This window comes from Pantherophis guttatus, chromosome 4, assembly GCF_059756535.1.
Source record: "Pantherophis guttatus breed Tessera chromosome 4, ASM5975653v1, whole genome shotgun sequence".
NCBI lineage: Eukaryota > Metazoa > Chordata > Lepidosauria > Squamata > Colubridae > Pantherophis > Pantherophis guttatus.
Genome location: NC_142066.1, coordinates 98,811,025 through 98,838,841, shown reverse-complemented (window position 1 = coordinate 98,838,841; position 27,817 = coordinate 98,811,025). Strand labels below are relative to the sequence as shown.

The window sequence follows — 27,817 nt, the reverse complement described above, 5'->3', positions numbered from 1 at the left end:
AAGATAGGACCCAGAGAAGGATCGCCAATTTTGATTTTTATACTCATATGTTTATATTTAAAGCAGCGGTTCAATCCAGAAGAGCTAGAACTTCCTATTATTGAAAAGCTTTCCAAAAATATCAAGTCATATGAATATGAGACTTGAATTTTAAATTTAAATCATAAATATTGTAGATCAATGCTTCCCAAACTAAGGCAAATTGCCCAAAATTGGATAAAAATGGTTTTTCTTTGGGTAACACCACGCAAATCCATTACCCATCATAACAAGAACACTTAAATTGACTTAAAGATTGCCAAACATCTCCCAAGTATTCCTTTATTTTGTCCAATTCTCCAAGACTGCCTAGACAAGTCCCTGCAGTTTTCTTACAAAGATTTTTTCAGTAATTGTTTACCACTGCTCCTTTCTCGGGCTGAGAGAAAGTGACTGGTCCAAGGTCATTCAGCTGGGTTTGTGCCAAAGGCATGATGAGAGCTGATGGATTCATGATTTATTTACACGAAACTACATCTCTCTAAAGTATTCCTATGGAGATGAAGATTGATGAAATTACCAATGCTCCTTGTTGTTGAAATTTGTTGAAATTACACAAAGATCATGCAATGATATTGTTTTTATAATATAGGTAGGCCTTGAGTTATGACCATTGAATGACTGTTCAAAGTTACAAAGGGAATGACTGTTCAAAGTTGCTGAAGGAAGGGATTATGACCAGTCCTTGTAATTTGAAAAGACTTTCTGATAAGTGGTTTGATAATAAAGAAAAACATTTTGGAGTATAGATCCACTTGGGACCTGACAGAGAACATTTTTCCTGCTACAGATGTGGCCTATGACTTACACAATCAATGTTAATGAAATTTGGAAATATTTCTCTATAAAATACATCCACAAATCTTATATATGAGCCACCGTTAGAATGCAGTACTTCTGCTGATCACTGGCTGCCAGCAGTTTGGCAGTGCGGGTCTCACCAACTCAAAGCTAACTCAGCCTTCCATCCTTCTGACCATTGGTAAAATGAGGACCCAGATTGTTGGGGAAAATATGCTGACTCTGTCCAGAGAGGGCTGTAAAGCACTGTGAAGTGGTATATAAGTCTAAGTGGTATTGCCATTGCTATATTAACAAGTAATTTGAAGAAAAATTAAAAATATTTTTTAAAAAATCAACAGCAGTTAAGGCTGCCATTAATAGATTAGGGTGGGGTGGAGACAAAATATAATCAAAATCTTTGATTAATTGAGTGGAAATTCTCATATTCAGCAAATCCAAATTAATCTTTTAGCATTATAGAACCAGCTACTATTTCAATATATGTAGGGAGAATACATAAAGTCTGTATTTTTCCATTGAAATGATTCACTGTATCACGTTAGATACCATTGTGTCATGAATCTAAAAACATCCATTTAACATTTTATCTAAGGAAAGTGATGTATCTAGATTTATTCAACAATGGCTGTCTAAGACTTCAGACAGAAGTCTTATCCGTAACGTTATTCTAATCAAATTCTTTTTATATTACAAAATGCCAAGAATTAATCTTAAATCTTATTCAAACAAACCCAGTGCTCTCATACTGAACTTTATCTCTTCCACTGAATTCTATAAAATTAGGCCAGTTTCTAATCCATATGAAGAAAACTGCATATGTAGGTTTCTGTCACCAGAATGTGAGACAGACATAACAATCAGTGCAATCAGCATATTGTGCAGTGCGGTTTTTCTCACCTTTATGAAAATGTCTACTTCCAACTGAGTCTCTTCAGTGTTAATGAGATACACTCTTACTGTGTTACTCCACAAAGAGTGGGAAAATAAAGGAGTGACTTGCAATAAACTGGCAACAGCTGCATCCCAATCATCTGTAAAGAACAAAAGATAAAGAACATCAAGCCAAACTTTCCCTTCTCCCCATTACCAACCACTCACGGAGATTCCATGTCCAGTTTCCACAGTTCATCCTTTTCTATTTGCATTACACTGCTTGGAATTTGCTTCCTGTTCTTCCAATTCTGCTGCCATAACAACATACTGTCACAGCAACTGGGGAAAGCGTTTGCAAAATTGCTGAGATGCTGTCAATTCACCTTCACAGCTCATAGAGGCAAGGGCAACAAGAAGCTTTAGAGAATTTCAGGGCTCTTGTTGACATGTTTTCAGTTCATCTTCTGTCACATAGTTTGTATTATAGCAATCTCAGATGATTTTTTGCAAACATTACAAATAAATGTACTGAAAACATGGGAAGATGCTAGCAATTTTCTTTTTGTGAGAACAAAGGAGATTTTTATTACTTCATAGCCAGAAGTAACTCAGAAAACGAGATGCTGATTAGATAGCATTCACTGCACTCTTCTATTGGATTAGCTGGATCTCCTATCTCATTTCTCACATTCTCCACACTAAATGCTGCTGCTAAAAAAGTGCCAAAAGCTGTATCTTCTAAAAGATTGCCTCTAAAAATGTTTTCTACTTGTTATATACACATTATCAAATATTGGCATTACTTTTAAGAAAATTATTTCCATTTGTGTAAGCACAGCTAAATTTAATAATTATTAGAACTAAATGTACAGATCAGAATTATTGATCAAAAAACTTGCTATGGCTTATGCTAGATTGAGATTCCTTTCTAATTATCAAATTTTATTCAATGCAGGTTTAATATTTCATGTATGTGTCTTAAAAATGAAAATCACCTTAGAAGACAAGGGAAGGATGAAAACATCTGTGCCAATTATGGACAAAATGATATTATGCTGAAAAAGAAATGAACTTCACAGACATACCGGCTTTAAAAGAAAAAGAATACTAATAATGGAGCACCCGTTTAACATTTAATAAAAGAGACAGAAAAACAACTTGTCAACAGATTATATTTTATCTGGCATTGCTAGTCATTTATAAAGAAAGATTTGATCTAATACAGAAAGCAGGTTCATACAAATATCAATTCTTCACCAATAGTAAACAGTGATGAAAATCTAAATACCTTTGCAGATGAAGCACTACATATTTTGAAGTCCAGCTCCACACTCCACAACTTTTAACTCTAGAATTTTACAATAGTTAGGGCAGTGGTGGGTTCCTCCCGGTTCCGCCCAGTTCCGCCGAGCCGGTAGGGGTGACAATATGATGTCACCAAACCGGTTCTGCCCCCCCGCCCCCGCGTTATTCTTATGTTTTATTTGGCCCCACCCCCAATCTATTGTTGCCTCCTGAGTCCCAGCTGATGGCTAGAGGGGAAAAAACTGTTTAAACTCTTGCTGCGGGGCTTCAAAGGGCCGCCCTACAGCTGATCAGTGTTAAAAGAAAACAAATGAGTAGACCGGTTCCTGCAAAAATACATGAGTAGATCAGTGCTGCAAAAATACATGAGTAGATCAGTGCCTGCAAAAATAAATGGGTAGACCAGTGCCTCCAAAAATACATGAGTAGATCAGTGCCTGCAAAAATACATGAGTAGATCAGTGCCTGCAAAAATAAATGGGTAGATCGGTACAGCTCTGCAAGCAGTTAAAAGCCTGGTAGACCAGTACCTCTGCTAAATCCTAAATAATTGTCACATGACCATCAAGCCACGCTCACAAAATAAGCCACAGAACCAGTAGTAAAAAAATTTAGAACCCACCCCTGAGTTAGGCTTGGGCTTTTAATAGGACTTATTCTTGTTACTCTCATTCTTGTTTCAAGGAGCAGCAAATGCTTACCTCTATTGACATTTGCAAATGGTCCTTCCATATCTATGGAACTATGTGCAAACTCAGGTCCTCTAAAAGACTGCTGAAGCTGCATCATGCTGCCCATGGAAGGCTCGCTACCCAAGGCTCCTCCCATCCAATATTCTGTCTGACCTCCAGCACCTTAAAATGAAGGAAATAAATGCCAATTCAGTAAATTAAATTTAATCAGAAATACAATTATTCTTCAGAAGCAAAGAACAGGAAAGCAAAGGGAGTTTTCTGAAAGAAAACTAATGGAGCTGTAATTAAAGAACATGTTATCAGATTTTGCAGCAATCCAACAAGCACACAACTAAATAATTCAGCAGAATTCATTTATAGGAAAAACTTTATATACAATAATATAAAATATGATGCATGTACAGTATATAATACCCATGCAGCTCTTGCAATGTGGTAGCAAGTACAAGGACAAGAAGCACAAGTCAGAACCAGAAAGTACAGAAACAATAATCCAAGGACAAACTAACTCTTATATACAGACCAGTTAAACTAAGCCATGCCCAGGCTCCGAACCGTCTCCCATGGCTCACAACAAATCCTGTTTCTTAATCACCAAACAGTTCCCATTGGCTAACTGATGCAAGATACAAAAAAGTTCATCTATAGTAAATATATTATTATGGTGGTGGTAGTTGAAGTTTTCAGAATAGTATGAAAAGGGATAGAAGCCTTCTTCTCCTGCCTCAAATATTCTTTTTTTTATAAACTTTATTAAAACACATATAAAACACATATAAAAACATTTACAAAACATACAATATATAAGTAAATTTTCCTTTAAAAGCAATATTTCATAGTGGTTCTTCAACTAATACGGTTGTGATTATTCCCCTTATTCTTAGCCTAGTAGTTTTTTCTTTTCCCTTTTCACCCACCCCCCCTTCTTTCCCCTCCCCCTTAGGATTCCCCCTTTAGTAATCTTTATATTTGGATTACACCGTTGTTTTTGGATTCCCCTATTCCTGTTTATTTGCCCATAGGAAATTATTTATATACATATTTACATCTTTATTCTATCCTTTTTATATCTATGTATCTTTAGTAGAGGTGTTGTACCATTGGTACCATTTATCCCATATTCTGTAGTACTCTGTCTCTTCTTTTTCCTTGATCTCTTTTGTTAGTCTATCCATTTCAGCGCACTGTGCGATTTTATCTATTAACTCTTCTTCCGTTGGGATTTTTTCCTGTTTCCAATTTTTTGCATACGTTATCCGCGCTGCCATTAGGATATGTATCATTAGAAAAGGAATTAGAACTATTTTTTAAAATAAACAAAAAAGAGGATACTTCTTTACAGAACACTTGGGATATGGCAAAAGCATATATAAGGGGCTTGACTATCGCATATATAGGGAAGAAAAACAAAGAGAGGAAACAACAGTTAGATAAACTATATGAAGAATTAAAAAACACAGAACATAAACTGCAACATCCCTATAACAAAAAAATAAAAGAGGAATGGAAAACAATTAAACATAACTTAAATCTGATAAATCAAAAAGAACTAGCACAGAAAATAAAAATGGCCAAACAGAATTACTTTGAGTTTGCGAACAAAACAGGCAGATGGCTGGCGTACAGATTGAAAAAAGATAAAGATAAAAGAATGATACACCAACTTAGAGATGAAAAAGGGGAAATTCACTATACTAGGAAGGCGAAAAAAGAAATTATCCAAACATTTTATGCTAATCTATATAAACGAGAAGAAATAGAGGAAGAAAAGATAAAACAATATATAAAAAGATCGGATATGCCAGTAATTACAGACGAACAAAGAGAAATGCTAAACAGGTCAGTAACTAAGATGGAATTGGAATCTGCACTGAAAAAGCAAAAAAATAACAGAACACCGGGGCCAGATGGGCTACCAGTGGAATTATATAAAACTGTACAGGAAATAATAGGAGAAACTATGTTAGAGGTATATAACGAGGCTCTGGAGAAGACAAAAATCCCGTTAACCTGGACGGAGGCAATAATCACAATCATACCCAAAGAGGACACAGATGATCAATTAATTCAAAATTATAGACCAATATCCCTATAGAACACAGATTATAATGTATTTGCAATAATTATAGCGGAAAGAATTTAAAAAGTATTGAATAATTATATTCATCTGGACTAAAATGGATTTCTGCCGGGCCGCCTGTTGGATGCTTAACCTATGGTTGGGTAGATAATATATAGAAAACTATGTTCTGTAACTTTAACTGCTACAAAGATGACTAATTGGCTGTGCTAAGCAGACATATAAAGGAAGGCAGGAAGTTCGTTCACTCCTGCTCTCACTCCTGCTCCTGCTCCTGCTCCTGCTATTGAACTGCTTGAAGGAACTGTGTCTATGTTTGAAGAGAACTGAAATTGTAAGCAAACTATGTTTTGTGTTAAACCGTGAATTGTTTGAAGAAGTTGTTTTGAGAAGCCAACTACAAGTAAAGGCTGTTTATTTTTCTTTAAATGTTCAGAGTCTGTGACTATCTGTGTGTTTTGCTGAGCATCGTATCTATTTGCTGTCTCGTCCGTTGCACTACTTTGCAGAGGGCAGTTTTACTCTCAACACTGGTTATGGGCCCAGTGCCAGAGTGTGTGTACCAGTTACAGCAATAAGAGAGTTGCGACACACATTATTGCTCCAGACGTTCTGATACATATTTAATATCCTGGTGAGGATGGCACAAGGTCAAGCTCCCAATTTATCGCTGGTTACCTGGCTGGATTGCACCAACTACAAATCCTGGTCCACCAAGTGCAGTCTCCTGTTGCGCAAAGAAGAGCTATGGGATGTAGTGCAGAATCCACCAGATGTGACCTCCTGGAATGCTGACGATGCTGAGGATGCCAGGAAGATAGCCGAGTTCCAGAGGAAGAATGAGAGTGCATTGTGTATTATTGGTTTGTCTCTAGACGATACCCAGCTTGTTCATATCGAGGGTGAACAGTCTGCTGCAAAATGCTGGGGAAATTTGAAACGTCTTTATGTTCGTGACACTGTAGGGGCGCAAATTAACATTACACGAAAGTTGTTTCGCACACGACTCCTTAAGGGTGGTGACATGTTAACACACCTGAATTGCATAAAAAGCATTTTTCTAGAGCTACAACAGAAGGAGGTGGTTTTTTCCGAGCAACAACAGGTTTATATAGTGTTATCATCGCTAGATGAAAGCTACGACGACGTAGTAACATCATTTGAAGTACTCACACAACAGGAACTAACTTTGGCCAATGTAACCTCGTGACTACTAGAAGAGGCCAGAAGGAGAGAAGAAAGAAAACAACTAAGGGAAGAACCTGAGTTGATTAATGTAAATGTAAAGGCAAATAACCATGTATATGGTGTAAAACATTGTTTTAATTGTGGCAAGAAGGGTCATATAGCCAAGTTTTGCAGAAGGCTGAAACAAACAACCATGGTTAATGATAAAAAACAATATAATGTAGCTATGTCTGATAAGAAACCAGTTAACCACTATTCGTGGGTTATTGATAGCGGGGCGTCATTATGCATTGTCAGAACACAAAACTATTTTGTGAAAATGTTGCCTAGTAATAATAAGGTTTCTTTAGCAAATGGGTGGAAGCTAAAGGCATATGGTGAGGGAATGGCAATATGTCCATATGTAAAAGAAAAAATGCATATGTTATATGTTCCAAATCTAAACTTTAATTTGATTTTGGTTAGAGTATTGGTTAAGCTAGGATATACAGTAACGTTTAGAACCAATGATTGTTTAATTGAAAAAGGTGAAACCAAGATTATTGGAAAACTGAAAGATGGTTTATATATATTATCTAGTAACCATGTTACAAATGTTGTATACTCAAATGTCAAACCACATGATGAACGGGTTCACTTGCTTCACAGGCATATGAGGCATATCAGTTTTAAAATGTTACAGAAAACTGTAAAATTAGTTGATGGGTTGAAGCTGAAACCATGTAACCAGTATTTAAATTGCAATATTTGTAATCAGCAGAAAAGTAGAACAATCGCTGCTAATAGGTTTGACGGGTTTAAACCAAAGAGACCACTGGAAGTGGTATTTGCTGATTTAATAGGGCCAATGAAGGCTAGTTTAGGGGGTGCTTGCTATGTTCTCAGTATAGTTGACCATTATTCCAGGTATGGTTTTTGCTACCTATTGAAGTCTAAGATAGATACTTTTCGGTATTTTGTTCAATGGATTAGGTTTGTGGAGAAAAAAACCCCCCAAAAATAGTTACCATTGTAACTGACAATGGTACTGAGTTTGTCAACACAAGGTTTAAATCAATGTTAGCTAATGCTGGTATAAAACACAAATGTTCAGCTCCATATTGACCACAGCATAACTCATATGTTGAAAGGAGAGGACAAACTCTACAAGCAATGATGAGATCAATGTTAGTTGATGCAGGTTTACCGGCTAATTTATGGGAAGAAGCCATTATGTGTGCAAATACACTCTTAAACAGCACCATAAATTCAACCTCTAACAAAATTCCATATACCGTATGGCATGGAAGCCGGATTTGAGCTACATACACACATTTGGATCACCTGCATGGGTCCATATTCCAGCGCAGTTAAGGCGTAAGGGCCAGAGTAGGGCACAACAATTAATATTTGTTGGTTATAATTCAAACCACAGGTCCTACAGATTTTGGGTAAAAGGAACAGCAACAATAGTTAACATGCAAATGCCAGGTTTATGGAGCATGTAGGGTGGAATAAATTAGGTACTGAAAATGAGGTTATCATTGAAACGCAGACTGAAGCTACCAATGAAATGCCAGAGATCCAGAGTGAAGAGGTAGAGAAAGACGTAGTACAAGAAGAGATTAAGGTGGAGAGGCAATCTGTAAGTCCTGAACTCCCAAGAAGGTCGAGTAGAATAACAAGACCACCTGATAGGTATCAGGCAACTACAGTCTATCAAGTAAATAAAGCCCCACTCATTTGTGATCTTATTTTGGAGGGGGGTGCGGACCTGGCAGGTATTACGGAGACCTGGTTGGGCCAAGAGGGGGGGTCCCCCTCATCGAGATGTGCCCGCCAGGTTTCCGTGCATTTCATTAGCCAAGGGCCCAGGGGAGGGGTGGGGGAGTGGCGGTGATTATTAGGGAAGGTCTTTGTCCGAGGGAGACCACTGTTCCTCAGATAGCCGGATGTGAGTCCCTTTGTGTGAAGTGGGGCCGTGGGGTGCAGATGGGTTTGCTGACTACGTACCTGGCTCCCTGCCACATGGCAGCGACCCTGCCTGAGCTACTCGATGTCATTGCCGGGGTGGCGGTTGATACCCCCAGACTTATTGTCATGGGGGATTTCAACCTTCCATCCGCGGGTGAGGCGTCAGAGGTGGCTCAGGAGTTCATGGCTTCCATGACGGCCATGGACCTGACCCAGTTAGTTCAAGGCCCCACTCACATAGGGGGACATACTCTGGACTTGATTTTTGTCTCTGGTCAGTGGTTGAATGATCTTGGTAGAGGGGACCTAGATATCAAACCCTTGTCATGGACAGATCATTCACTCCTTCAATTAGACTTTCCTACCGCCTGCCCCCGCCGCAGGGAGACGGAACCGACCAGATGGTTCCGTCCCAGGCGCCTGATGGATCCCGAAAGGTTCCTGACAGAGCTTGGGCCGTTTCCTGAGACTCTAACACACGACTCGACTGAAGAGCTGGTGGCCGCCTGGGAAAGGGCAGCCGCTGGAGCTTTGGACCGCATCGTGCCTTTGCGGCCTCTGACCCGATGCCGATCTCAATTGGCTCCTTGGTTCTCTGAGGAGCTGAGAGAGATGAAGAGTCGGAAAAGATGCCTAGAGAGCATTTGGAGGACTAGTCAATCCGATTCCGACCGGACACAGGTGAGATCTTATATCAAGACCTACCTAGTGGCGATAAAAGCGGCAAAATCTAACCATTTTTCCACTCTTATCGCATCTGCAGAGAACCGCCCAGCCCCCCTGTTCAGGGTGACCCACTCCCTTCTTCGGGGGGGGGACTGCGGGAAGATCCCTTGCAGGGTCGTGCTGAGGATTTTGTGCAATTCCTGCACAATAAAGTCGTTCGGATTCGGGATGGCTTGGACTCCGATTGGATGAGTCCACGGGAGGAGACGAGGGCAGGTCTTGAGAATGTTATCTGGGAGGAGTTTGATCCTGTGACTCCCGAGGATGTGGACAGGGTTCTGGGTAAGATTAGTGCCGCTACGTGTTTATTGGACCCGTGTCCTTCCTGGTTGGTACTGGCCTCCCGGAAGGTTACACGAGGCTGGCTCCAGGGGATTATAAATGCTTCTCTGAGTGAGGGTGTCTTTCCTGCCACCTTGAAAGAGGCGGTAGTGAGGCCCCTCCTCAAGAAGCCTTCCCTGGACCCGGCTGAATTAGCCAACTATCGTCCAGTCTCCAACCTTCGTTTTGTGGCGAAGGTTGTTGAGAGCGTGGTGGCACGACAACTTCCCCGGCACCTGGATGAAGCTGTCAATCTAGACCCGTACCAGTCGGGCTTCAGGCAGGGGTACAGCACAGAAACGGCATTGGTCGCGTTGGTGGATGATCTCTGGAGGGCTCAGGACAGGGTTTGCTCCTCTGTCCTAGTCCTATTAGATCTCTCAGCGGCTTTTGATACCATCGACCATGGTATAATGCTGCAGCGGTTGAGGGGGTTAGGAATAGGGGGCACCGTTCTGCGGTGGTTCTCCTCCTTCCTCTCCGACCGCTCGGAGTTTGTGTTGGCAGGGAGACAGAGGTCGACCTCGAGGCGTCTCGCATGGGAAGTGCTGCAAGGGTCGGTCCTCTCGCCCCTCCTGTTCAACATTTATGTGAAGCCGCTGGGTGAGATCATCCGTGGTTTTGGGGTGAAGTGTCATCTGTACGCTGATGATACTTGCAGGGTCGTGCCGAGGATTTTGTCCAGTATCTGCACGATAAAATCACTCAGATTCGGGAAGGCTTGGTCTCTGATTGGGTAGGTACAGACGGGATGATGGGTGTCGGTCTTGAGACTGCCATTGGGGAGGAGTTCGACCCTGTTGCTCCCGAGGACATGGACAGGATACTGGGGCGGCTGAATGCGACATGTTTATTGGACCCGTGTCCCTCCTGGTTGGTGCTGGCCTCCCGGGAGGTTACGCGAGGCTGGCTCCAGAGTATTATCAACGCTTCCTTGAGCAAGGGTGTCTTGCCATCTGCCTTGAAAGAGGCGGTGGTGAGGCCCCTCCTCAAGAAGCCTGCTCTAGATCCAGCTGTTTTGGCTAACTATCGTCCAGTCTCCAACCTTCCCTTCTTGGCGAAGGTTGTTGAGAGTGTGGTGGCGCAACAGCTTCCTGGGTACCTGGATGAAGCTGTCTATCTGGATCCGCTCCAGTCCGGCTTCAGGCCTGGGCACAGCACGGAAACGGCATTGGTCGCATTGGTGGATGATCTCTGGAGGGCTCGGGATAGGGGTTGTTCCTCTGTCCTGATCCTGTTAGATCTCTCAGCGGCTTTTGATACCATCGACCATGGTATCCTGCTGCGCCGGTTGGAGGGGTTGGGAGTGGGGGCACTGTTTTGCGGTGGTTCTCCTCCTATCTCTCCGACCGGTCGCAGTCGGTGTTGGCAGGGGGGCAGAGGTCGACCCCGAGGCGCCTTGTTTGTGGGGTGCCTCAGGGGTCAATCCTCTCGCCCCTTCTGTTCAACATTTATGTGAAGCCACTGGGTGAGATCATCCGTGGCTTTGGGGTGGAGTTCCATCAGTACGCTGATGATACGCAGCTGTACATCTCCACCCCAGGCCATCCCAACGATGCCCTTGAAGTGATGTCCCAGTGCCTGGAGACCGTGCAGATCTGGATGGGGAGTAACAGGCTCCGACTCAACCCTTCCAAGACCGAGTGGCTGTGGCTTCGGCGTCCCGATATAGCCAGCTGGTGCCATCGCTGGCTATTGGGGGCGAGTTATTGGCCCCCACGGATAGGGCTCGCAACTTGGGCGTCCTCCTGGATGCACGGCTGTCTTTAGAAGAGCATATGACGGCCGTGGCCAGGGGGGCTTTTTATCAGGTCCGCCTGATTCACCAGATCCCTTTCTGGATCGGGATTCCTTACGCACAGTCACTCAGGCACTCGTCACTTCCCGCCTGGACTACTGCAATGCTCTCTACATGGGGCTCCCCTTGAGGAATACCCGGAGGCTCCAACTGGTGCAGAATGCGGCCGCACGGGGGATTATGAGAGCGAGGGGTCACTCCCATGTGACACCTCTCCTGCGTGAGCTGCATTGGCTTCCAGTGGTCTTCCAGGTGCGCTTCAAGGTGTTGGTTACCACCTTTAAAGCGCTCCATGGCATAGGACCTGGGTATTTGCGGGACCGCCTTCTGCCGCCGATAGCTTCCCACTGACCAGTACGCTCCCACAGAGAGGGACTCCTCAGGGTGCCGTCGGCCAGGCAATGTCGGCTGGCGACCCCCAGGGGGAGGGCCTTCTCTGTGGCAGCTCCCGCCCTCTGGAACGATTTGCCCCCGGAGATAAGAAGGATATCGGATCTCCGGATCTCTGCCCTGAAAACTCTTCTTTTTCAGCAAGCAGGGCTGGCGTGAACCCCGCCCCCTTTTTTTAGTTTTTAATTGTTTTTAATTGTTTATTTTTAATCTGTTAAGGGGTTTTAATTCGCATTGTTTTAATTCGGGCCAAAGTATATAATTCTTTTAATTAATTTTAAATTTTGTATTGTTATGTATTTTAGTTCTGGCTGTGCACCGCCCTGAGTCCACTAGGAGAAGGGCGGTATATAAATTGAATAAATAAATAAATAAATAAATACTCAGCTGTACATCTCCACCCCAGACCACCCCAACGATGCCCTTGATGTGATGTCTCGCTGCCTGGAGGCCGTGCAGGTCTGGATGGGGAGGAACAGGCTCAGACTCAACCCCTCCAAGACTGAGTGGCTGTGGTTTCCGGCGCCCTGATATAGTCAGCAGGTGCCATCGCTGACTATTGGGGGTGAATCTTTGCCCCCCACGGAGAGGGCTCGCAATCTGGGTGTCCTCCTGGACACATGGCTGTCTTTAGAAGAACATATGACGGCTGTGGCCAGGGGGGCCTTTTATCAGGTTCGCCTGATTCGCCAGTTGCAGCCCTTTCTGGACCGGGACGCCCTGCGCACGATCACTCATGCCCTTGTTACTTCCCGGTTGGACTATTGTAATGCTCTCTACATGGGGCTCCCCTTGAAGAGCACTCGGAGGCTCCAACTGGTCCAGAATGCGGCCGCGCAGGTGGTTATGGGCGCAACTCGTTGTGCCCACGTGACACCCCTCCTGCGCGAGCTGCACTGGCTCCCAGTGGTCTTCCGGGTGCGATTCAAGGTGCTGGTTACCACCTTTAAAGCGTTCCATGGCATAGGACCCGGGTACCTTCGAGACCGTCTTCTGCCACCAATAGCCTCCCACCGACCAGTTCGCTCCCACAGAGAGGGTCTCCTCCGGGTGCCATCGGCCAAGTTATGTCGGCTGGTGACACCCAGGGGGAGGGCCTTCTCTGTGGGAGCCCCAGCCCTGTGGAACGAACTGCCCCCGGAAATACGTAAGATCTCCGACCTCCAGGTGTTTCGCTGCGCACTGAAGACCCTGTTGTTCCGCCAGGCCGGGCTATCAACATAATAGTTTTAAAGTGGGGTATTTAAATTTCTGGGGTTTTAAAGTTGAGCCAAATCTATTCAATTATTTTAAATTTTAATTGCTGTTTTGTCTTGTGTTTTTAAATAGGCTGTACACCGCCCTGAGTCCTTCGGGAGAAGGGCGGTATAGAAATAAAATTATTATTATTATTATTATTATTATTATTATTATTATTATTATTATTATTATTATTATTATTATTATTATTATTATATGAGTTGACCACATTTCCACCTGAAGACCAGAAAGTGTGGAGAGGTGAAATGACTAAAGAACTACAATCTTTGCAGAATTTGAAAGTATATGAGTCTGTAACAATTCCAAAAGGGAAAACATACTCAGTAGTAAGTGGATATATAAATTAAAGACTGGGATAGATGGGATACCAATATATAAAGCTAGGCTAGTAGCTCAAGGATTTAATCAGTCTCCTAATGATTACGATGAAGTATTCACTCCAAGCTTAAAAGCCATTACATTAAGAGCAGCGTTGGTATGGGCAGCTAGAAATAAATATACAGTTACCCATTTATAGATGTAGAGACCGCATATCTGCATGCATCATTACAGCATGAAATTTATTTAAAGAAACCCTCAGGATTTGAGGAAAATGGGAAGGCTGACTGTTGGTTATTAAAGAAAAGTCTGTATGGGTTAAAACAGTCAGGTTATGAATGGAACCAGTGCATTGTAAAAACATTGAAGAATATTGGATTTAAAGCAGGATTAGCAGATCCATGTTTATTTAAAATGGAAAGGGATGGTATAGTATCATTATTACTTCTTTTTACGGATGATATAGCTCTGATTACAAAGAATGAGCAAGAGGCCAACAGGATTGTTGATGAATTAAAAGCTCATGTCAGGATTAAAAATCTAGGGGAGATACAACAATACCTAGGTGTAAGGATCGAAAAAACTAGGGGAGGATTTAAATTATCCCAAACTGATAAAATTAATAGTCTATTAAAACAGTTCAGAATGGAATTGTGTAAACCATCAAAGACACCTATGGTTCAAGATTATTGCAACACTGATGTGCAAAGTCCATTGTTTGATAAAGAAATATACCAATCGTTGATTGGCAGTTTATCATACATAAGCAATTGGTCTAGACCCGATATTTCTTATAGTGTGAACCAATTAGCTAGATTCAACACGGAACCTACAGAAAGACACTGGTAAGAAGCAAAACATATTCTTAGATATCTGAAATATACCATGCATCATGCATTGTATCTACAACCATCAGAAGAATTGTATGTAACCGCTTATGCAGATGCTAGTTTCGCAACAGATGTGAATACAAGAAAATCAACCTCAGGAATCGCTGTATTTCTAGGAAGATCTTTGATATGGTGGCGTTCAATAAGACAGCAGCATTTAAGTATGTCTACAATGGAAGCAGAGTTTTCTTGTTTATCTTTGTTATGTACGGATTTGATCAGTATTAAGCAGCTGATGCTAGATTTAGGAATAGATATACAAGATCCTATAATAGTATATGAAGATAATCAGGCAGCAATAAAAATGGCGACAAATATAGCTGTAAAGACTAGAACAAAACATACAGATCTTCGATATCTCAATGTAAGAGAATGTATAATGAACAAGATGATAGAACTTGTACATTGTGCATCAGAAAACAATGTAGCCGATCATTTCACAAAAGCACAGGGAAGTAGAAAACATATAAATACATGTAAACAGTATGGTTTAAGATTGTAAATATATTAGTCTACCCAAAGGGGAGAATGTTGGATGCTTATCCTACAGTTGGGTAGATAATATATAGAAAACTATGTTCTGTAACTTTAACTGCTACAAAGATGACTAATTGGCTGTGCTAAGCAGACATATAAAGGAAGGCAGGAAGTTTGTTCATTCCTACTCTCACTCCTGCTTCTACTCCTACTCTTGCTATTGAACTGCTTGAAGGAACTGTGTCTATGTTTGAAGAGAACTGAAATTGTAAGCAAACTATGTTTTGTGTTAAACTGTGAATTGTTTGAAGAAGTTGTTTTGAGAAGCCAAGTTTGTTTTTTACTACAAGTAAAGACTGTTTATTTTTCTTTAAACGTTCAGTCTGTGACTATCTATGTGTTTTGCTGAGCATCGTATCTATTCACTGTCTGGTCCGTTGCACTACTTTGCAGAGGGCAGTTTTACCCTCAACACCGCCAAATTAAGAACAATATGAGAATCAATGATCAAGCGGGATTTATCGAGGGCAGATATATGAAGGACAATGTAAGGCAAGTAATAGATTTATTGGAATATCTTGAGAAGAATAAACAGATCCCTGCAGTGCTGGTCTTCTTGGATGCAGAGAAGGCCTTTGATAGAGTGGATTGGAATTTTCTATTAAAGACTTTGAAAAAGATGGACTTTGGGGATCAATTTATACAGGCGATTTCGGCAATTTATCAAGAGCAAAAGGCACAGATCATTATTAATGGAAGTCTGACAACAGAGTTTAAAATTGAAAAAGGAACAAGACAGGGATGCCCGTTGTCCCCACTTTTATTTATTTTAACACTAGAAGTCTTGCTAAATACAATACGGGACTCTAATATCTTGAAAGGTATAAAGATTAGGCAAGAGGATTACAGAATAAAGGCATTTGCAGATGATCTGGTTGTTACCCTATCACAACCAATGGAATCAATAATCTTGATGAAGGACATTATACAAGACTATGGTAAAGTTTCAGGTTTTAGATTGAATCCAAAAAAGACTAAAATGATAGCTAAAAACATGACACAAGATCGCAAACATGAGCTTGAAAGGAGGGCAGGTTTTGAGACTGTACCTAAGGTAAAATATCTAGGAGTTCAGGTTGCAGAATCAAACATGAAATTGTTTCAAAATAACTATGAGGTGTTGTGGCAAGAGGTGCAGAAAGATATGGAGACTTGGAAAAAACTGCAGCTGTCTCTACTTGGAAGAATAGCAGCAGTTAAGATGAATATTTTGCCAAGATTTCTTTTTTTGTTTCAAATGATTCCGGTGCTTAAAAGTGATAAACAATTGAAAGTTTGGCAATCTGGAGTGAATAAGTTCGTCTGGAACGAGAAGCAGCCGAGAGTGAAATTGAAAATTATGCAAGATGTTCCAGAAAGAGGAGGTCTTAAACTTCCAAACCTACAGCTATATTATGATGCAGCAGCTTTAACCTTAACAAGTGATTGGTTTGGAAGTAAAAAGGCTGGAATATTGAATGCAGAAAGTTTTGATCTTGAATTTGGATGGCACGCTTACTTATTTTATGATGACAAAGTTGATAAAGTATTTAAAAGTCATATACTTAGAGACTCTTTGATGAGAGTTTGGAAGAAGCATCGATTCAAATGGGATTATAAAATACCGCTATGGCTGGATCTTGGTCATACTTTGTGGAATACAAATATAATGTCACTCGGGGGGGGGGGTTATACAAAGAGGTTCTTTTTACAGATGCGGGCAGATGGCAGCTGAAGACATTGCAGACACTGTTGGACGAAGGGATTAATTTAACTTGGTTACAATATAATCAATTACAATTGAGATGGAAAGAGGACCAAAAAACTGGTATTATGTTGCATGAGGAAGAATTGGTTAGACATATAAGAGAGAAAGGTCCAATGCATATCAAAAGGCTTTATAATGTTTTGCTAGAAAGGGACTCAGAAACTGAATTAGTTAAAGATTGTATGATTAAGTGGGCACAAAATTTTGAAGAACCAGTGATGTTGGAAACATGGGAAAAAATTTGGGTTCAGAATGTTAAATTTACACAGTCGCAGAACCTGAGGGAAAATTTCTATAAAATGTTTTATAGATGGCATTTAGATCCCAAAAAGTTGTCATGTATGTACCCTAATGTTCAGCCAAAATGCTGGAGATGTGAATGTTTGGATGCTACGTATTATCATGTTTGGTGGACCTGTAGGAAAGTTAAGGCTTTTTGGATAAAAATTTGGTGGGTCATGCAGAAAGTTTTGAAGAAAAAAATTCAATTTTCTCCACAACTGTTTTTATTGGGTATAGTTAAGGGTTTTACATTGGGTGAAACAAAATTGATATTGTATATGATAACAGCAGCAAGATTGTTGATAGGTAAATACTGGAAGAATGAAGCTTTGCCCACTATCGAGGAATGGACTTTGAAGATGGCCAGTTTTGCAGAGATGGCGAAGATTTCAGCATATTTAAAAGATTGTTCACAAGAGACTTATGAATGGGAATGGAAAAAGTGGATAGAATATGTTCAGAACAAATATCAAACTAGAAAGTATCAAATAGCTTTTATTTGAAAATAATGTATTGGAAATATTTTAATGTGATGAGGTAAAGAAAAAAATTATACAGGGGAGGGAGGGGTTCAAGTTTATATATAAGTGTTATATTAAGGGTTTTTTATGAGTATGAGTATATTATAGGGAAGTCTGGGGGGAGGGGAGGGTTAGGGAGGGTTAGGGAGGTTGGGAAGTCTGGGGGGGGAGGCGGGGGGGAAAAAGGGGTGAAAATGTAATTGTAAAACTTTTGCAATAAAAAAAAAAAAAGAACAATATGAGAATAATAATAAATGCACTTGAATATAAGAAGCACATCCAGAGAAACAAGCTTCACTGGTTTCCTTGATGCCCAAAATGCATTTGACAACCTAAATTGGAAATTTTTAAAGGGGCAATTAAAGAGTATGCAATTCGGAATAAAATTTGAAAAAATCATAGGAGGATTTACACAAAACAAACAGCAAGAGTAATTTTGAATGACGACATGACAGACCAATTCGATATAACAAAAGGGGTTAGACAAGGCTGCCCACTGTCTCCACTATTGTACATCTTAACATTGGAGATCTTGTTAAAAAAAATTAGGGAAGATCAAGAAATTAAAGGGTTAAAAATAAGACGAGAAGAATACAAGGTTCAGGCTTTTGCCGATGATCTTGTATTTATAGCAGAGGAACCATTAGAAGTAGCACCAAAATTGTTTAAGAAAACAGAGGAATTTGGAGAGGTGGCTGGACTAAAAATGAATAGAAATTAATTGAAATTAATAGCAAAAAATCTTACGAAGAATCAAGAAAAGGAATTGGAGAATAGTACAGTAATAGTAATAGTAATAGTAAATTCAAATAACGAAGAAAATAAAATACTTAAGGATCTGGCTGTCACCAAGAAGCTCGTCAATAAAAGAAAACAATTACGACAAATTAATAGTACAGATAAAGAAAGATTTGGATAATTGGAGAAACCTACAGATCTCACTAATGGGAAGAATCTCCGCTATTAAAATGAATATCCTACCAAAACGATTATATTTATTTCAGGTCGTTCCAATAAAACTAGAGAAATTTTTTTTTGAAACATTGAATAAGATAATCTTTAAATTCATATGGCAGGGGAAGCGACCACGAGTTAAACTTAAGCTACTTCAAGATACAAAAGATAGAGGAGGAACAGCACTCCCGGATTGGGAACTCTATTATCAAGCGGCGGTGTTATCATGGGTAAAGGATTGGATGGAATTAAAAAACAGCAGGATATTAACAATTGAAGGCCACGAACTACAAGCGGGCTGGCACTCCTTTTTATGGGATGAAAGATATAAAACACATATTTATTTTAGAAAACACACAATTAGGAATACATTACTACTAATCTGGCTAAAAATTAAAAAACAACAGTATACAAAAATTCCGATTTGGCTATGACCATCAGAAGCGGTAAGGCACCCAAACTGAACAGAACCTAAAAATATAATTAGATACAAAGACTTAATTGATCATCAAGGGAAACTGAAAACCAAACAACAATTGGAAACAGACCTAAATAGAGAAGTCGACTGCTGGACTTTTACACAGATCCAATCTAAACACAAGGAACACATAAAAATATATGAAATTCATAGAGAGAAACAAGAACTAGATAAAATTATATTAGACTCAGAAGAGAAATTAATTAGTAAAATTTATAAATTTCTACTGCGATACAAGATAGAGGAGGAAATAGTGAAGAGTACGATGATCAAATGAATGCAAAATTTTAAATATACAATAGACTTGGAGAAGTGGGAAGAACTATGGCAAATGAATACAAAATTAACATTAGCGGTGGCATATAAGGAAAACCAGCTGAAGATGTTTAATAGGTGGCATATGTCGCCCACAAGACTGGCAAAAATTCATCCAAAAAACAGTTCATTATGTTGGAAATGTAAAAAATCACAGGGTACCTTTTACCATCTATGGTGGACTTGCCCGGCAGCAAAGAAATTTTGGTCTAATATCAAGAAATGGTTGGAACAAATAACAAAGTTACAAGTAGAGAAGAAACCAGAAACTTTCCTGCTAGGAATCTTTACAAAAACATATCCTAAAGATATAAAATACCTGCCTCAAATATTCTTACTAGTAGAAGAAATCAGAATAAGATTGAAAACCCTAAACTGGATCAGAGCTGATTAAAATTTACATGGATGACCAAGTGCTTTAGGAAATTCTGAAGTTATGGTCTAGAACTGGTAACTCTACGAAATCTTCCTGGACTTTAGTGATAACCTACTTTTATATTACTGTCAAGTTTCTTTGTTCAGTTTTCAATCTTAAAAAAATGATATGCCCAGATCAAGGTACTGCCTTTGCATTAAGAAAATTCAATTGACATGGTATTTTAAAGGGAAAGGAGGGAAGAAGTCACTATTTGAAAATAGGAGAAATTGAAGAATCCTTATTTAAAGGATTAAGAAGAATCAATTGTTGAGAGGTTTTAAATTGTATTTTATCCAATTCTATTTTAAATTGCTTCTATCAAATTTTAGTAATAATTTGTTTCTGGAACTCTGTACTTTGATATAGCCCATGGGCCAATCAATCAATATTGTTGGGAGGCTTAAGCAATAATCAATTTAGCTATTATTATTATTATTTTTTTAATTTGATTTATATGCCGCCCTTCTCCGGAGACTCAGGGCGGCTTACAATGCGTTAAGCAATAGCCTTCATTCTTTTGTATGTTTTATACAAAGTCAGCTTATTGCCCCCACAAACCGGGTCCTCATTTCACCTACCTTAGAAAGGATGGAAGGCTGAGTCAACCTTGAGCCTTGGAGAGATTCGAACCAGCAGAAATTGCAGGCAGCTGTGTTAATTACAGGGTGCACTAAACCCCTGTACTATCAAGGCTCATTATTGCTTAGACATTTTGATTTTTTAACAATTTTTTTAACTTTTGTCAGTTTCACTGTACACTGCACAGATTTATAAAACATATCTAGGCAACTGGTAAATGCAACATCATTCATACCAGTAATTTCTGTACAGCTGTCATCCGAATCTGATTCTTCAGGATCAACTATTTGGATACCCTGAGCTTGCAACCTCTGAAGTTTTGCTTCAAGCTCTCGCTTGGCCCTCAGTAGATCCTGAATTTCATTTTCTTTGGTTTCTCTGAAAATCTATAAATGAAGAAAGTTCTGAGTAAGTGTATTTTCAAACATTATTCATATTTCATTATATGCATAAAATTAATATATCTTTTCAATTAAGAGTTTAGTCTTCCCCCCCTAAGTCTTAAGCAACAGAATCCCAATTACCTACCTATCAACTTGTGTAGATAAAAGGGAAATATCTAGAAACAAGTGGAACTTGCAATAAATTTTAATATAAAATGATTCTTTCATTCAAGGTTACAAGCTATCAGTCCTGATTTCTAAGACAGTTCCGTACATACTATGTGTTCTTTCCTAGGCCAGTGATGGCAAACCTTTTCGGCACTGAGTGGCCAAACTGGAATGTGCGTGCATGTACGCACGCTGGAGCGTTGGAAACCCGAAGACCAGCTGGCCATGCCTGTTTCTTGGCTGTTTTTAGGCCGTTTTTAGAGGCATTTTTCAGACCGTTTTCAGGGTTGCTTCTGCCCCCAAAAAAGGCCTGAACATGGTGCAAAAAACTGCCTGAAAACAGCCCAAAAAACAGCCTGGTTTTTGGCCGTTTTCCGGTACTCCAGCGCCTGCGAAGAGCAGCTGGCCAGCACGTATGTGCACACTGGAAACCAGAAGAGCAGCTGGCAATGGCGTGCGTGCCCACAGAGAGGGCTGTGTATGCCACCTCTGGCGTGCATGCCATAGGTTCGCCATCATGGTTCCTGTGTAAGAAGAGGAATTCTATCATTAACAGTTTTACTTCTAAAAAATATTAAATATTTAAAATATTTAATATTTAAATATTTAATATTTAATTTAATATTTAAAATATTTAAGCAAAGCTTAGGGCTCTCTAAAACATGCTCATTTATCCTGCAAAGCCAATAAATTATTTACTTTGAACTGCCTCCTGACTTTGTCACGATCAAGTTCAAATGTAGCTGATCTTTCCATAGCTTGATATTTGGCCTCTACAGCGCTTTCCTTTTCTCTGAGGATTTTCTGATATGTTTTCTGAAGTGCCTGGGGGGAGGAAAAAGTGACATTGTTAACCCTTGGTCTGAAAATTTTCATTTATTCGCTCTGACTATTACCAGTGATTTGTTAGGTGTCAGAAAGCTCTTCCTAAATGTAATTTGAATACATCTGATCTTTTAATCCAGGGTTTAAATGACATTCCAGATACAGCTCATCTACAACTTTTAGCATCCCTATTAGCTATTCTGGATGAATCTGGTAAGAATTACAATACAGCAATATAAAGGTGGTCAGATTTTTTTTAATAGAAAGCTTTTTTTTGTCAATCCTGGTGCCAATCAGAGGTGGGTTTCAGCAGGTTCTGACCAGTTCTGGAGAACCAGTAGCAGAAATTTTGAGTAGTTCGGAGAACCGGTAGTAAAAATTCTGACTGGCTCCACCCCCATCTATTCTCTACCTCCCAAATCCCAGCTGATCAGGAGGAAATGGGGATTTTGCAGTAACCTTCCCCTGGATGGGGGAGGGAATGGAGATTTTACAGTATCCTTCCCCTGCCATGCCCACCAAGCCACACACACAGAACCGGTAGTAAAATTTTTTGAAACCCACCACTGGTGCCAATGCCCCATGCAGATACCTGAAGCTCTGCCCTCAAGCGCTTATTTTCTTTGTCCAGCTTGGCTTCTTTCTTCATCATGGCAGCCACCTCATTGTTCTTGCTAATGCGAAATATCTCATATTCTTTTTTCAGGCGTTCATACTCTGCCATGCATTCCAGCTCTTGTACAGAAGCAGTAGACTTGAAGCTTGCGCCAATGAGGCCTCCAGGGCGGGATGCACCTACCCGTCGAAAAGAACTACGCAGAAGACGGGCCTTGGGCTTTACTTCAACAGGAATTTCGCAGGCCTCACCACCCCCTCCCTCATATGGATCTTCAATCACCTCTCCAACAGTGCCCATTGGATTAACCAAAGATGAAGCAGATCCCATAGCTGAAGAACTTCCCTTATGCACACGCTTTTTAAAATGGCAGATTCTAACTATCTCAAGATCCTACTAGATGTATACTTTCTTTAATGCCAAGCTGCTGCTCAACACTTGGGCCCAGGATATTGCCCCAAATCACTTTCTTTCTTCCTGTCTAATTATCCATAAATGGATGCTTTTGCTCCAAACTGTTGGTTTTTAGATCGGAAAATACTTAAATTTATGTGTGCAAAGTAGTAATATTTTCCCAAGTCAAATTTAAAAATAGATAATTCTTTTTAAGCCTTGTAGATAAGGGCACAGACTGCTGCACATAATACATATTTCATTGACAAGGCTGTTACTACTACAGATTCAATATTCATTAACATTGGTAACAATTCTCTGTACAGTCATAGTGAAGGAAATGTTCCTGTTGTTCTGTTATTGGGAATAATACTGCTGGTTGTCCACAGGAGACAGCGGCTTAGTCTGCCAACTTTCCACATATTTCCTTGGAAATAAAACTGACTGAACCCTTATCTGCCTGAGCTGGGATTTCTGCCTTATTAATCAAAGCAAACTACCCAACAAACAGGCACAAATATTTACAATATGGTCGTTAAAGGGCTGCTGCAAATATTCTTCCTGTCGTTTTCCCAATAATAAGCACCTCAGTCACCAATAGTTCATACCAGTCTGCCCTATTATTTCCCATGCTATCCCTTCTTCATTTGGTTCAGAAAAATGGAAGAATCGAAAAGGAAGGAATCGTTTTCCAAGCAAATGGAGGGTCAATGTAGAGACTTTTACTCCGGAGCTTTCCAGAAGAATCCCTTAACTTTCCAGAAACTAAGGGAATGTTGACGAGCAATGGGAAAACAGCCAACCAGCCAAGCAACTTGCTTGCTCTGTCGCTCCCATCTCGGCCTTCTTCGGCTGAGCTGCAGCCCAGGCGCTGCTGCCCGGGAAAATCTTCGGCGGGGTTGGGGGGGCGCAACCAAAACAGGAAGTAGGCAGTGATGTGGCAGCTTTCTCCCGGGCGGACGCTCGTGGGAAGAAAAGCGAAGTGCCAACTTTCGTTGTCCTTTCGAGACGTCTCGCAGTTCAGGCTCGCCGAAGAGATGGCGTCCTCTGAGCACTTGCAGGAAAAGCCTGGGCGGGCCCTGGGCCGCCGGATTGTCCGACCTGGCGCCCCCTCGGGATGTGTTGGAACACAACGCCTATCAGTCTGCAGCCGAAGCACGGCCATTCTAGCATCAGATATTAAAAGTTGTACAATAGCCCGAGTTTTTCGAGGGCGCTGGTTGACGAAGGTGCTTTTCTCGACGACGCTGTCAGAGAAGAATCGTCTCCACTTCAGACTGCAGGGGGAGAGGAAAGGTTTCTAAAACAAAGGAAAAGCCGAATCACACAATGAATTTTGCATTGGGTGGAGAAAGCCCGTTATATCAATTTAAGTTACAGCATTTATTTATTTCAGGAAGACCATCTGAACAGATTTAAAAGTACTATGTTTTATGGAAAAAGTATGCAAAATTCCTCTAGTTTCAATGGAAGAGGACGTGAGAAAATAATAAGCAGCGGGTGGGGTGGGGGACAAAAGCTATTTATCGTTGCAGCAAATGTTTTGGATAGCTAATGCAAAATATAAGTCCCAGGAGCAAAAATCCATTTGGGATTTATAGGCTAAAATAGGTTCCTATTCTCAAATATGTCTGAGATGTTTTGGTGTTCCAAAAATCAGCTACATTCGATCCAATATATAATCCCAATATCTAGATTGTGTATTGTCTTCAGTTGGAATGAAAATGAGTCATGTTAGAAATGAAGAAACTTTTGACTATTCTTTCACAATTCAGCTAGCAAATTTAAATCGGCAACAATTAGTTATTAAATGCTTTAGTGTAATGTAGCAAGGCACCCAGCTGTTCATAGTTTTGAACAGCTGCTGGAACCCCAGCTTTAAAGATAAGGGTCGTTTATCTTATAAAGAGCTTTAACTAATCCTAACAAATATGAAACTTAGCTGCTGGCAAATGTCATCCCTTTCAATCCATCTTCCTGATAGCTACTCCATACAACTATAGGTATTCTGCTCCATGCAATTATAACTATTCTATGTAACATATTGCTTGTAAATATGTGTTATACATATATTATGATTGCATTCTCCTCAAAATGCAATTGACTCCTAATAGTTTACTAAATAGGCAAATCCAATTTTTCAACATGCAAAAGAGGAGAAAAGGTTGATAGTGTATACCTTCAGAAGTTGAACCCCTACAGACAAATACAAACATTAGATGTGCTGATCATCTTCACTATTTAGCTTTAAGGTTTGCTTTGGATCCTTAAAGCCTCAATTTCTGAGACTTGACAACCTGATGGATCTGGTCCTTAAGGCAGTGGTTCCCAAAGTGGGCGGTACTGCCCCCTGGGGGGCGGTGGGATGCCTTAGGGGCACGGTAAGAGGCAAGGGGAGGCGGCAGGGGGGCACTAGAGGCAAAAGGGGGCGGCAGGGGAGCATTAAGTGGCAAGGAGGGTGGCCCCCACCCTTTGGCCTGTGCCTTGCAGCAGTTACCACCTTGCAAGCAAACAGCAAGAAAAAACAACTCCTTTCAGCTTCAGCATAGGCTAATTAGCCTGTTGATTAGATCGGCCTCTGGACTCTCAGCTGATTTGCTCTCAGCTGTTCTGTGCAGGGCTCTGCTGCTTACTGCAAAGAGGTAAATTGCTGGAGCAGATTTTTTTTCCTTGTGCTAATCAAGCTATGCTGAAAATGAAACTGAAAGTAAAGCAGGCTGTTTGCTGTTTGCTACAAGGAGGCAAAATTAGGCAGAGGCAGATTACTTTTTCTTCTTTTTCCTCACCAAAAAAGGTAGGTGCAAACAATGGGAAATTTAGGGCAAAAAGAGAGAGTTCAAGATTTTAAACACAAAAGAAAAAAAGAAAGAAAAAGGCAAAAATAAAAATGGGAAGGGAGAAAAAGAAATGAAAGAGAAAAATGTTATACATATTTAGAATTGAAATATGAATAGTAGTAAGAAATAAATGGGAAATCATGATTGTAAGAATGAAATGAATAATAATTGGAATATTTGTCTTTGTATTTTTGAAATCTAGACAATGATAAGTTTTTATTTTTTTATTTTTTTTTAGAAATATGAATAAGTATAAACTGTAACAGTTGAAATACCTTTAATAGTATATGGTGGTGAAAGTAAAAAGGATTAAGTTGTAGCTTGGATAATAGCTAGAACATTTTTAAATTTAATTAGGGAAATTGTAACAATTTAAATATTTTTAATTATATATTGTGATGAAAGTAGAAATGATTAAGTTGTGATTTGGAGGATTATATGGGCAAAACTGTGGGTTATTGGGAGAGTTTAAGATGTGAAAATGAGGACTCTTATTATTGGTAAATATAATTAATTGATTTGTAAGAAATTGGATTGCGTGGAAATAATTGGAATATTCATGTTCATATTGATTAATATACAAAAAAAGATAGTTCTATAACTGATTTATTATTATTATTATAATTTATTATTATTATAATTTTATTTCTATACCGCCCTTCTCCCGGAGGACTCAGGGCGGTGTTCATTACATTGATAGCCCAGCCTGGCGGAACAGCAGGATCTTGAGGGCACAGCGAAATACACGGAGGTTGGAGATCTTACGCATTTCCGGGGGCAATTCATTCCACAGGGCAGGGGCTCCCACAGAGAAGACCCTCCCCCTTGGTGTTGCCAGCCGACATAACTTGGCTGATGGCACCCTGAGGAGACCCTCTCTGTGGGAGCGGACTGGCCGGTGGGAGGCTATTGGTGGCAGAAGTTGGTCTTGAAGGTACCCGGGTCCTATGCCATGGAGTGCTTTAAAGGTGATAACCAGCTTTTATATTATATTTTAAATATATTAATATTTTTATATTTTATATTAAAATGTTGAATTTGTATTAAACAATTGTAATATTACATAATTAACCAATGTGAGGATGGATATAAAAATAGATGACAATGGGAAGGGGTATAATATAGAATAGAATGGAAAAATTGAATTTGATTAAGATTAGAGATGAGGATCTCTAATTTTCTATTTTTTTAAAAAATAGATGAATAAATATGGCAAAAAGGAAATATAGAAATTGTAAATTTAATTGAAATGACTAAACACTATTTAAATTTGTGAACCAGCCAAATACTCTGTTCAAAGAAAATACATTGTATGTTTGTATGTGTGTTTGTCTAAAAAATAAAAAAATACTTTTTAAAAAAACAAAAACAAAAAAGGTAGGTGCGTTTTATACTCTGGTACATCTTATACTCCGAAAAATACGGTAATAGCTGTAACATTTTATTTCTGGTTGATGGATAAAAGCACTGTAAGTATTATTATAACATACCCCAATAAACTGTTCTTTAAGTAAAAGTGGGTCCTTTTTTTTCTCCAAATGGATAGAATAGCAAATATCAGATTTTACGGTTGTTCAAATTGTTAATGAGGTATAGAATAGAAATAAAATGAGCTGGGGAACACACTCTTTCTATTATATTTTTTTTTTTTTTAATTTTTTTTATTGAGTTTTAAACAAAGATACAAAGACAATACAAAAAAAAATACAAAGACATTACAAAGACAAACGAATTCCCACCACCAACCTACCCACACTATATTTTACATATATGTTTTGGTCATCATCAGAATATATATTGCTTTATAAATTAATATATACTTAATACATTGTCAATTCAGATGTTTTAGATTAGAAATAATCTTGCATCTCCTCTTTATTTAGCTGTTTCCGGTTTTATTTTTCCTACCCTATAATCTTTCATCTATATTTGTACTGATTTTCTTTTCCAGCCATTGATACCACTTGTGCCACACAAGATAGAATTCACTTTCTTCTTTATCTTGGAGTTCTAGTGTCAGTTTATCCATTTCGGCACATTCTGTTATCTTTGAGATTAGTTTGTCTTTGGTTGGGAGTTGATCTGATTTCCAATTTTGCGCAAACAGTAACCGTGCTGCTGTCA

At 39.8% G+C, this 27,817-nt stretch overlaps 1 protein-coding gene across 2 annotated transcripts in view; it reads right to left on the bottom strand.

Moving 5' to 3' along the window:
* The window catches only part of NPHP3 (nephrocystin 3), a 105,423-nt gene extending 81,310 nt beyond the window's left edge, over positions 1-24,113 (bottom strand). Inside the window, exons 1-5 of one of the 2 annotated variants that reach the window (XM_034404065.3) lie at positions 22,440-24,113; positions 21,722-21,847; positions 20,707-20,857; positions 3,723-3,875; positions 1,741-1,874 (exon numbers count right to left, since the gene is read on the bottom strand). In XM_034404065.3, the coding sequence (XP_034259956.1) occupies positions 1,741-1,874; positions 3,723-3,875; positions 20,707-20,857; positions 21,722-21,847; positions 22,440-22,793 (918 nt within the window). In that variant the 5' untranslated portion in view covers positions 22,794-24,113. The remainder of the gene's footprint in view (positions 1-1,740; positions 1,875-3,722; positions 3,876-20,706; positions 20,858-21,721; positions 21,848-22,439) is intronic. The other variant, XM_034404066.3, reaches the window with a different exon arrangement.
* Between the last annotated feature and the right edge of the window lie 3,704 nt (positions 24,114-27,817).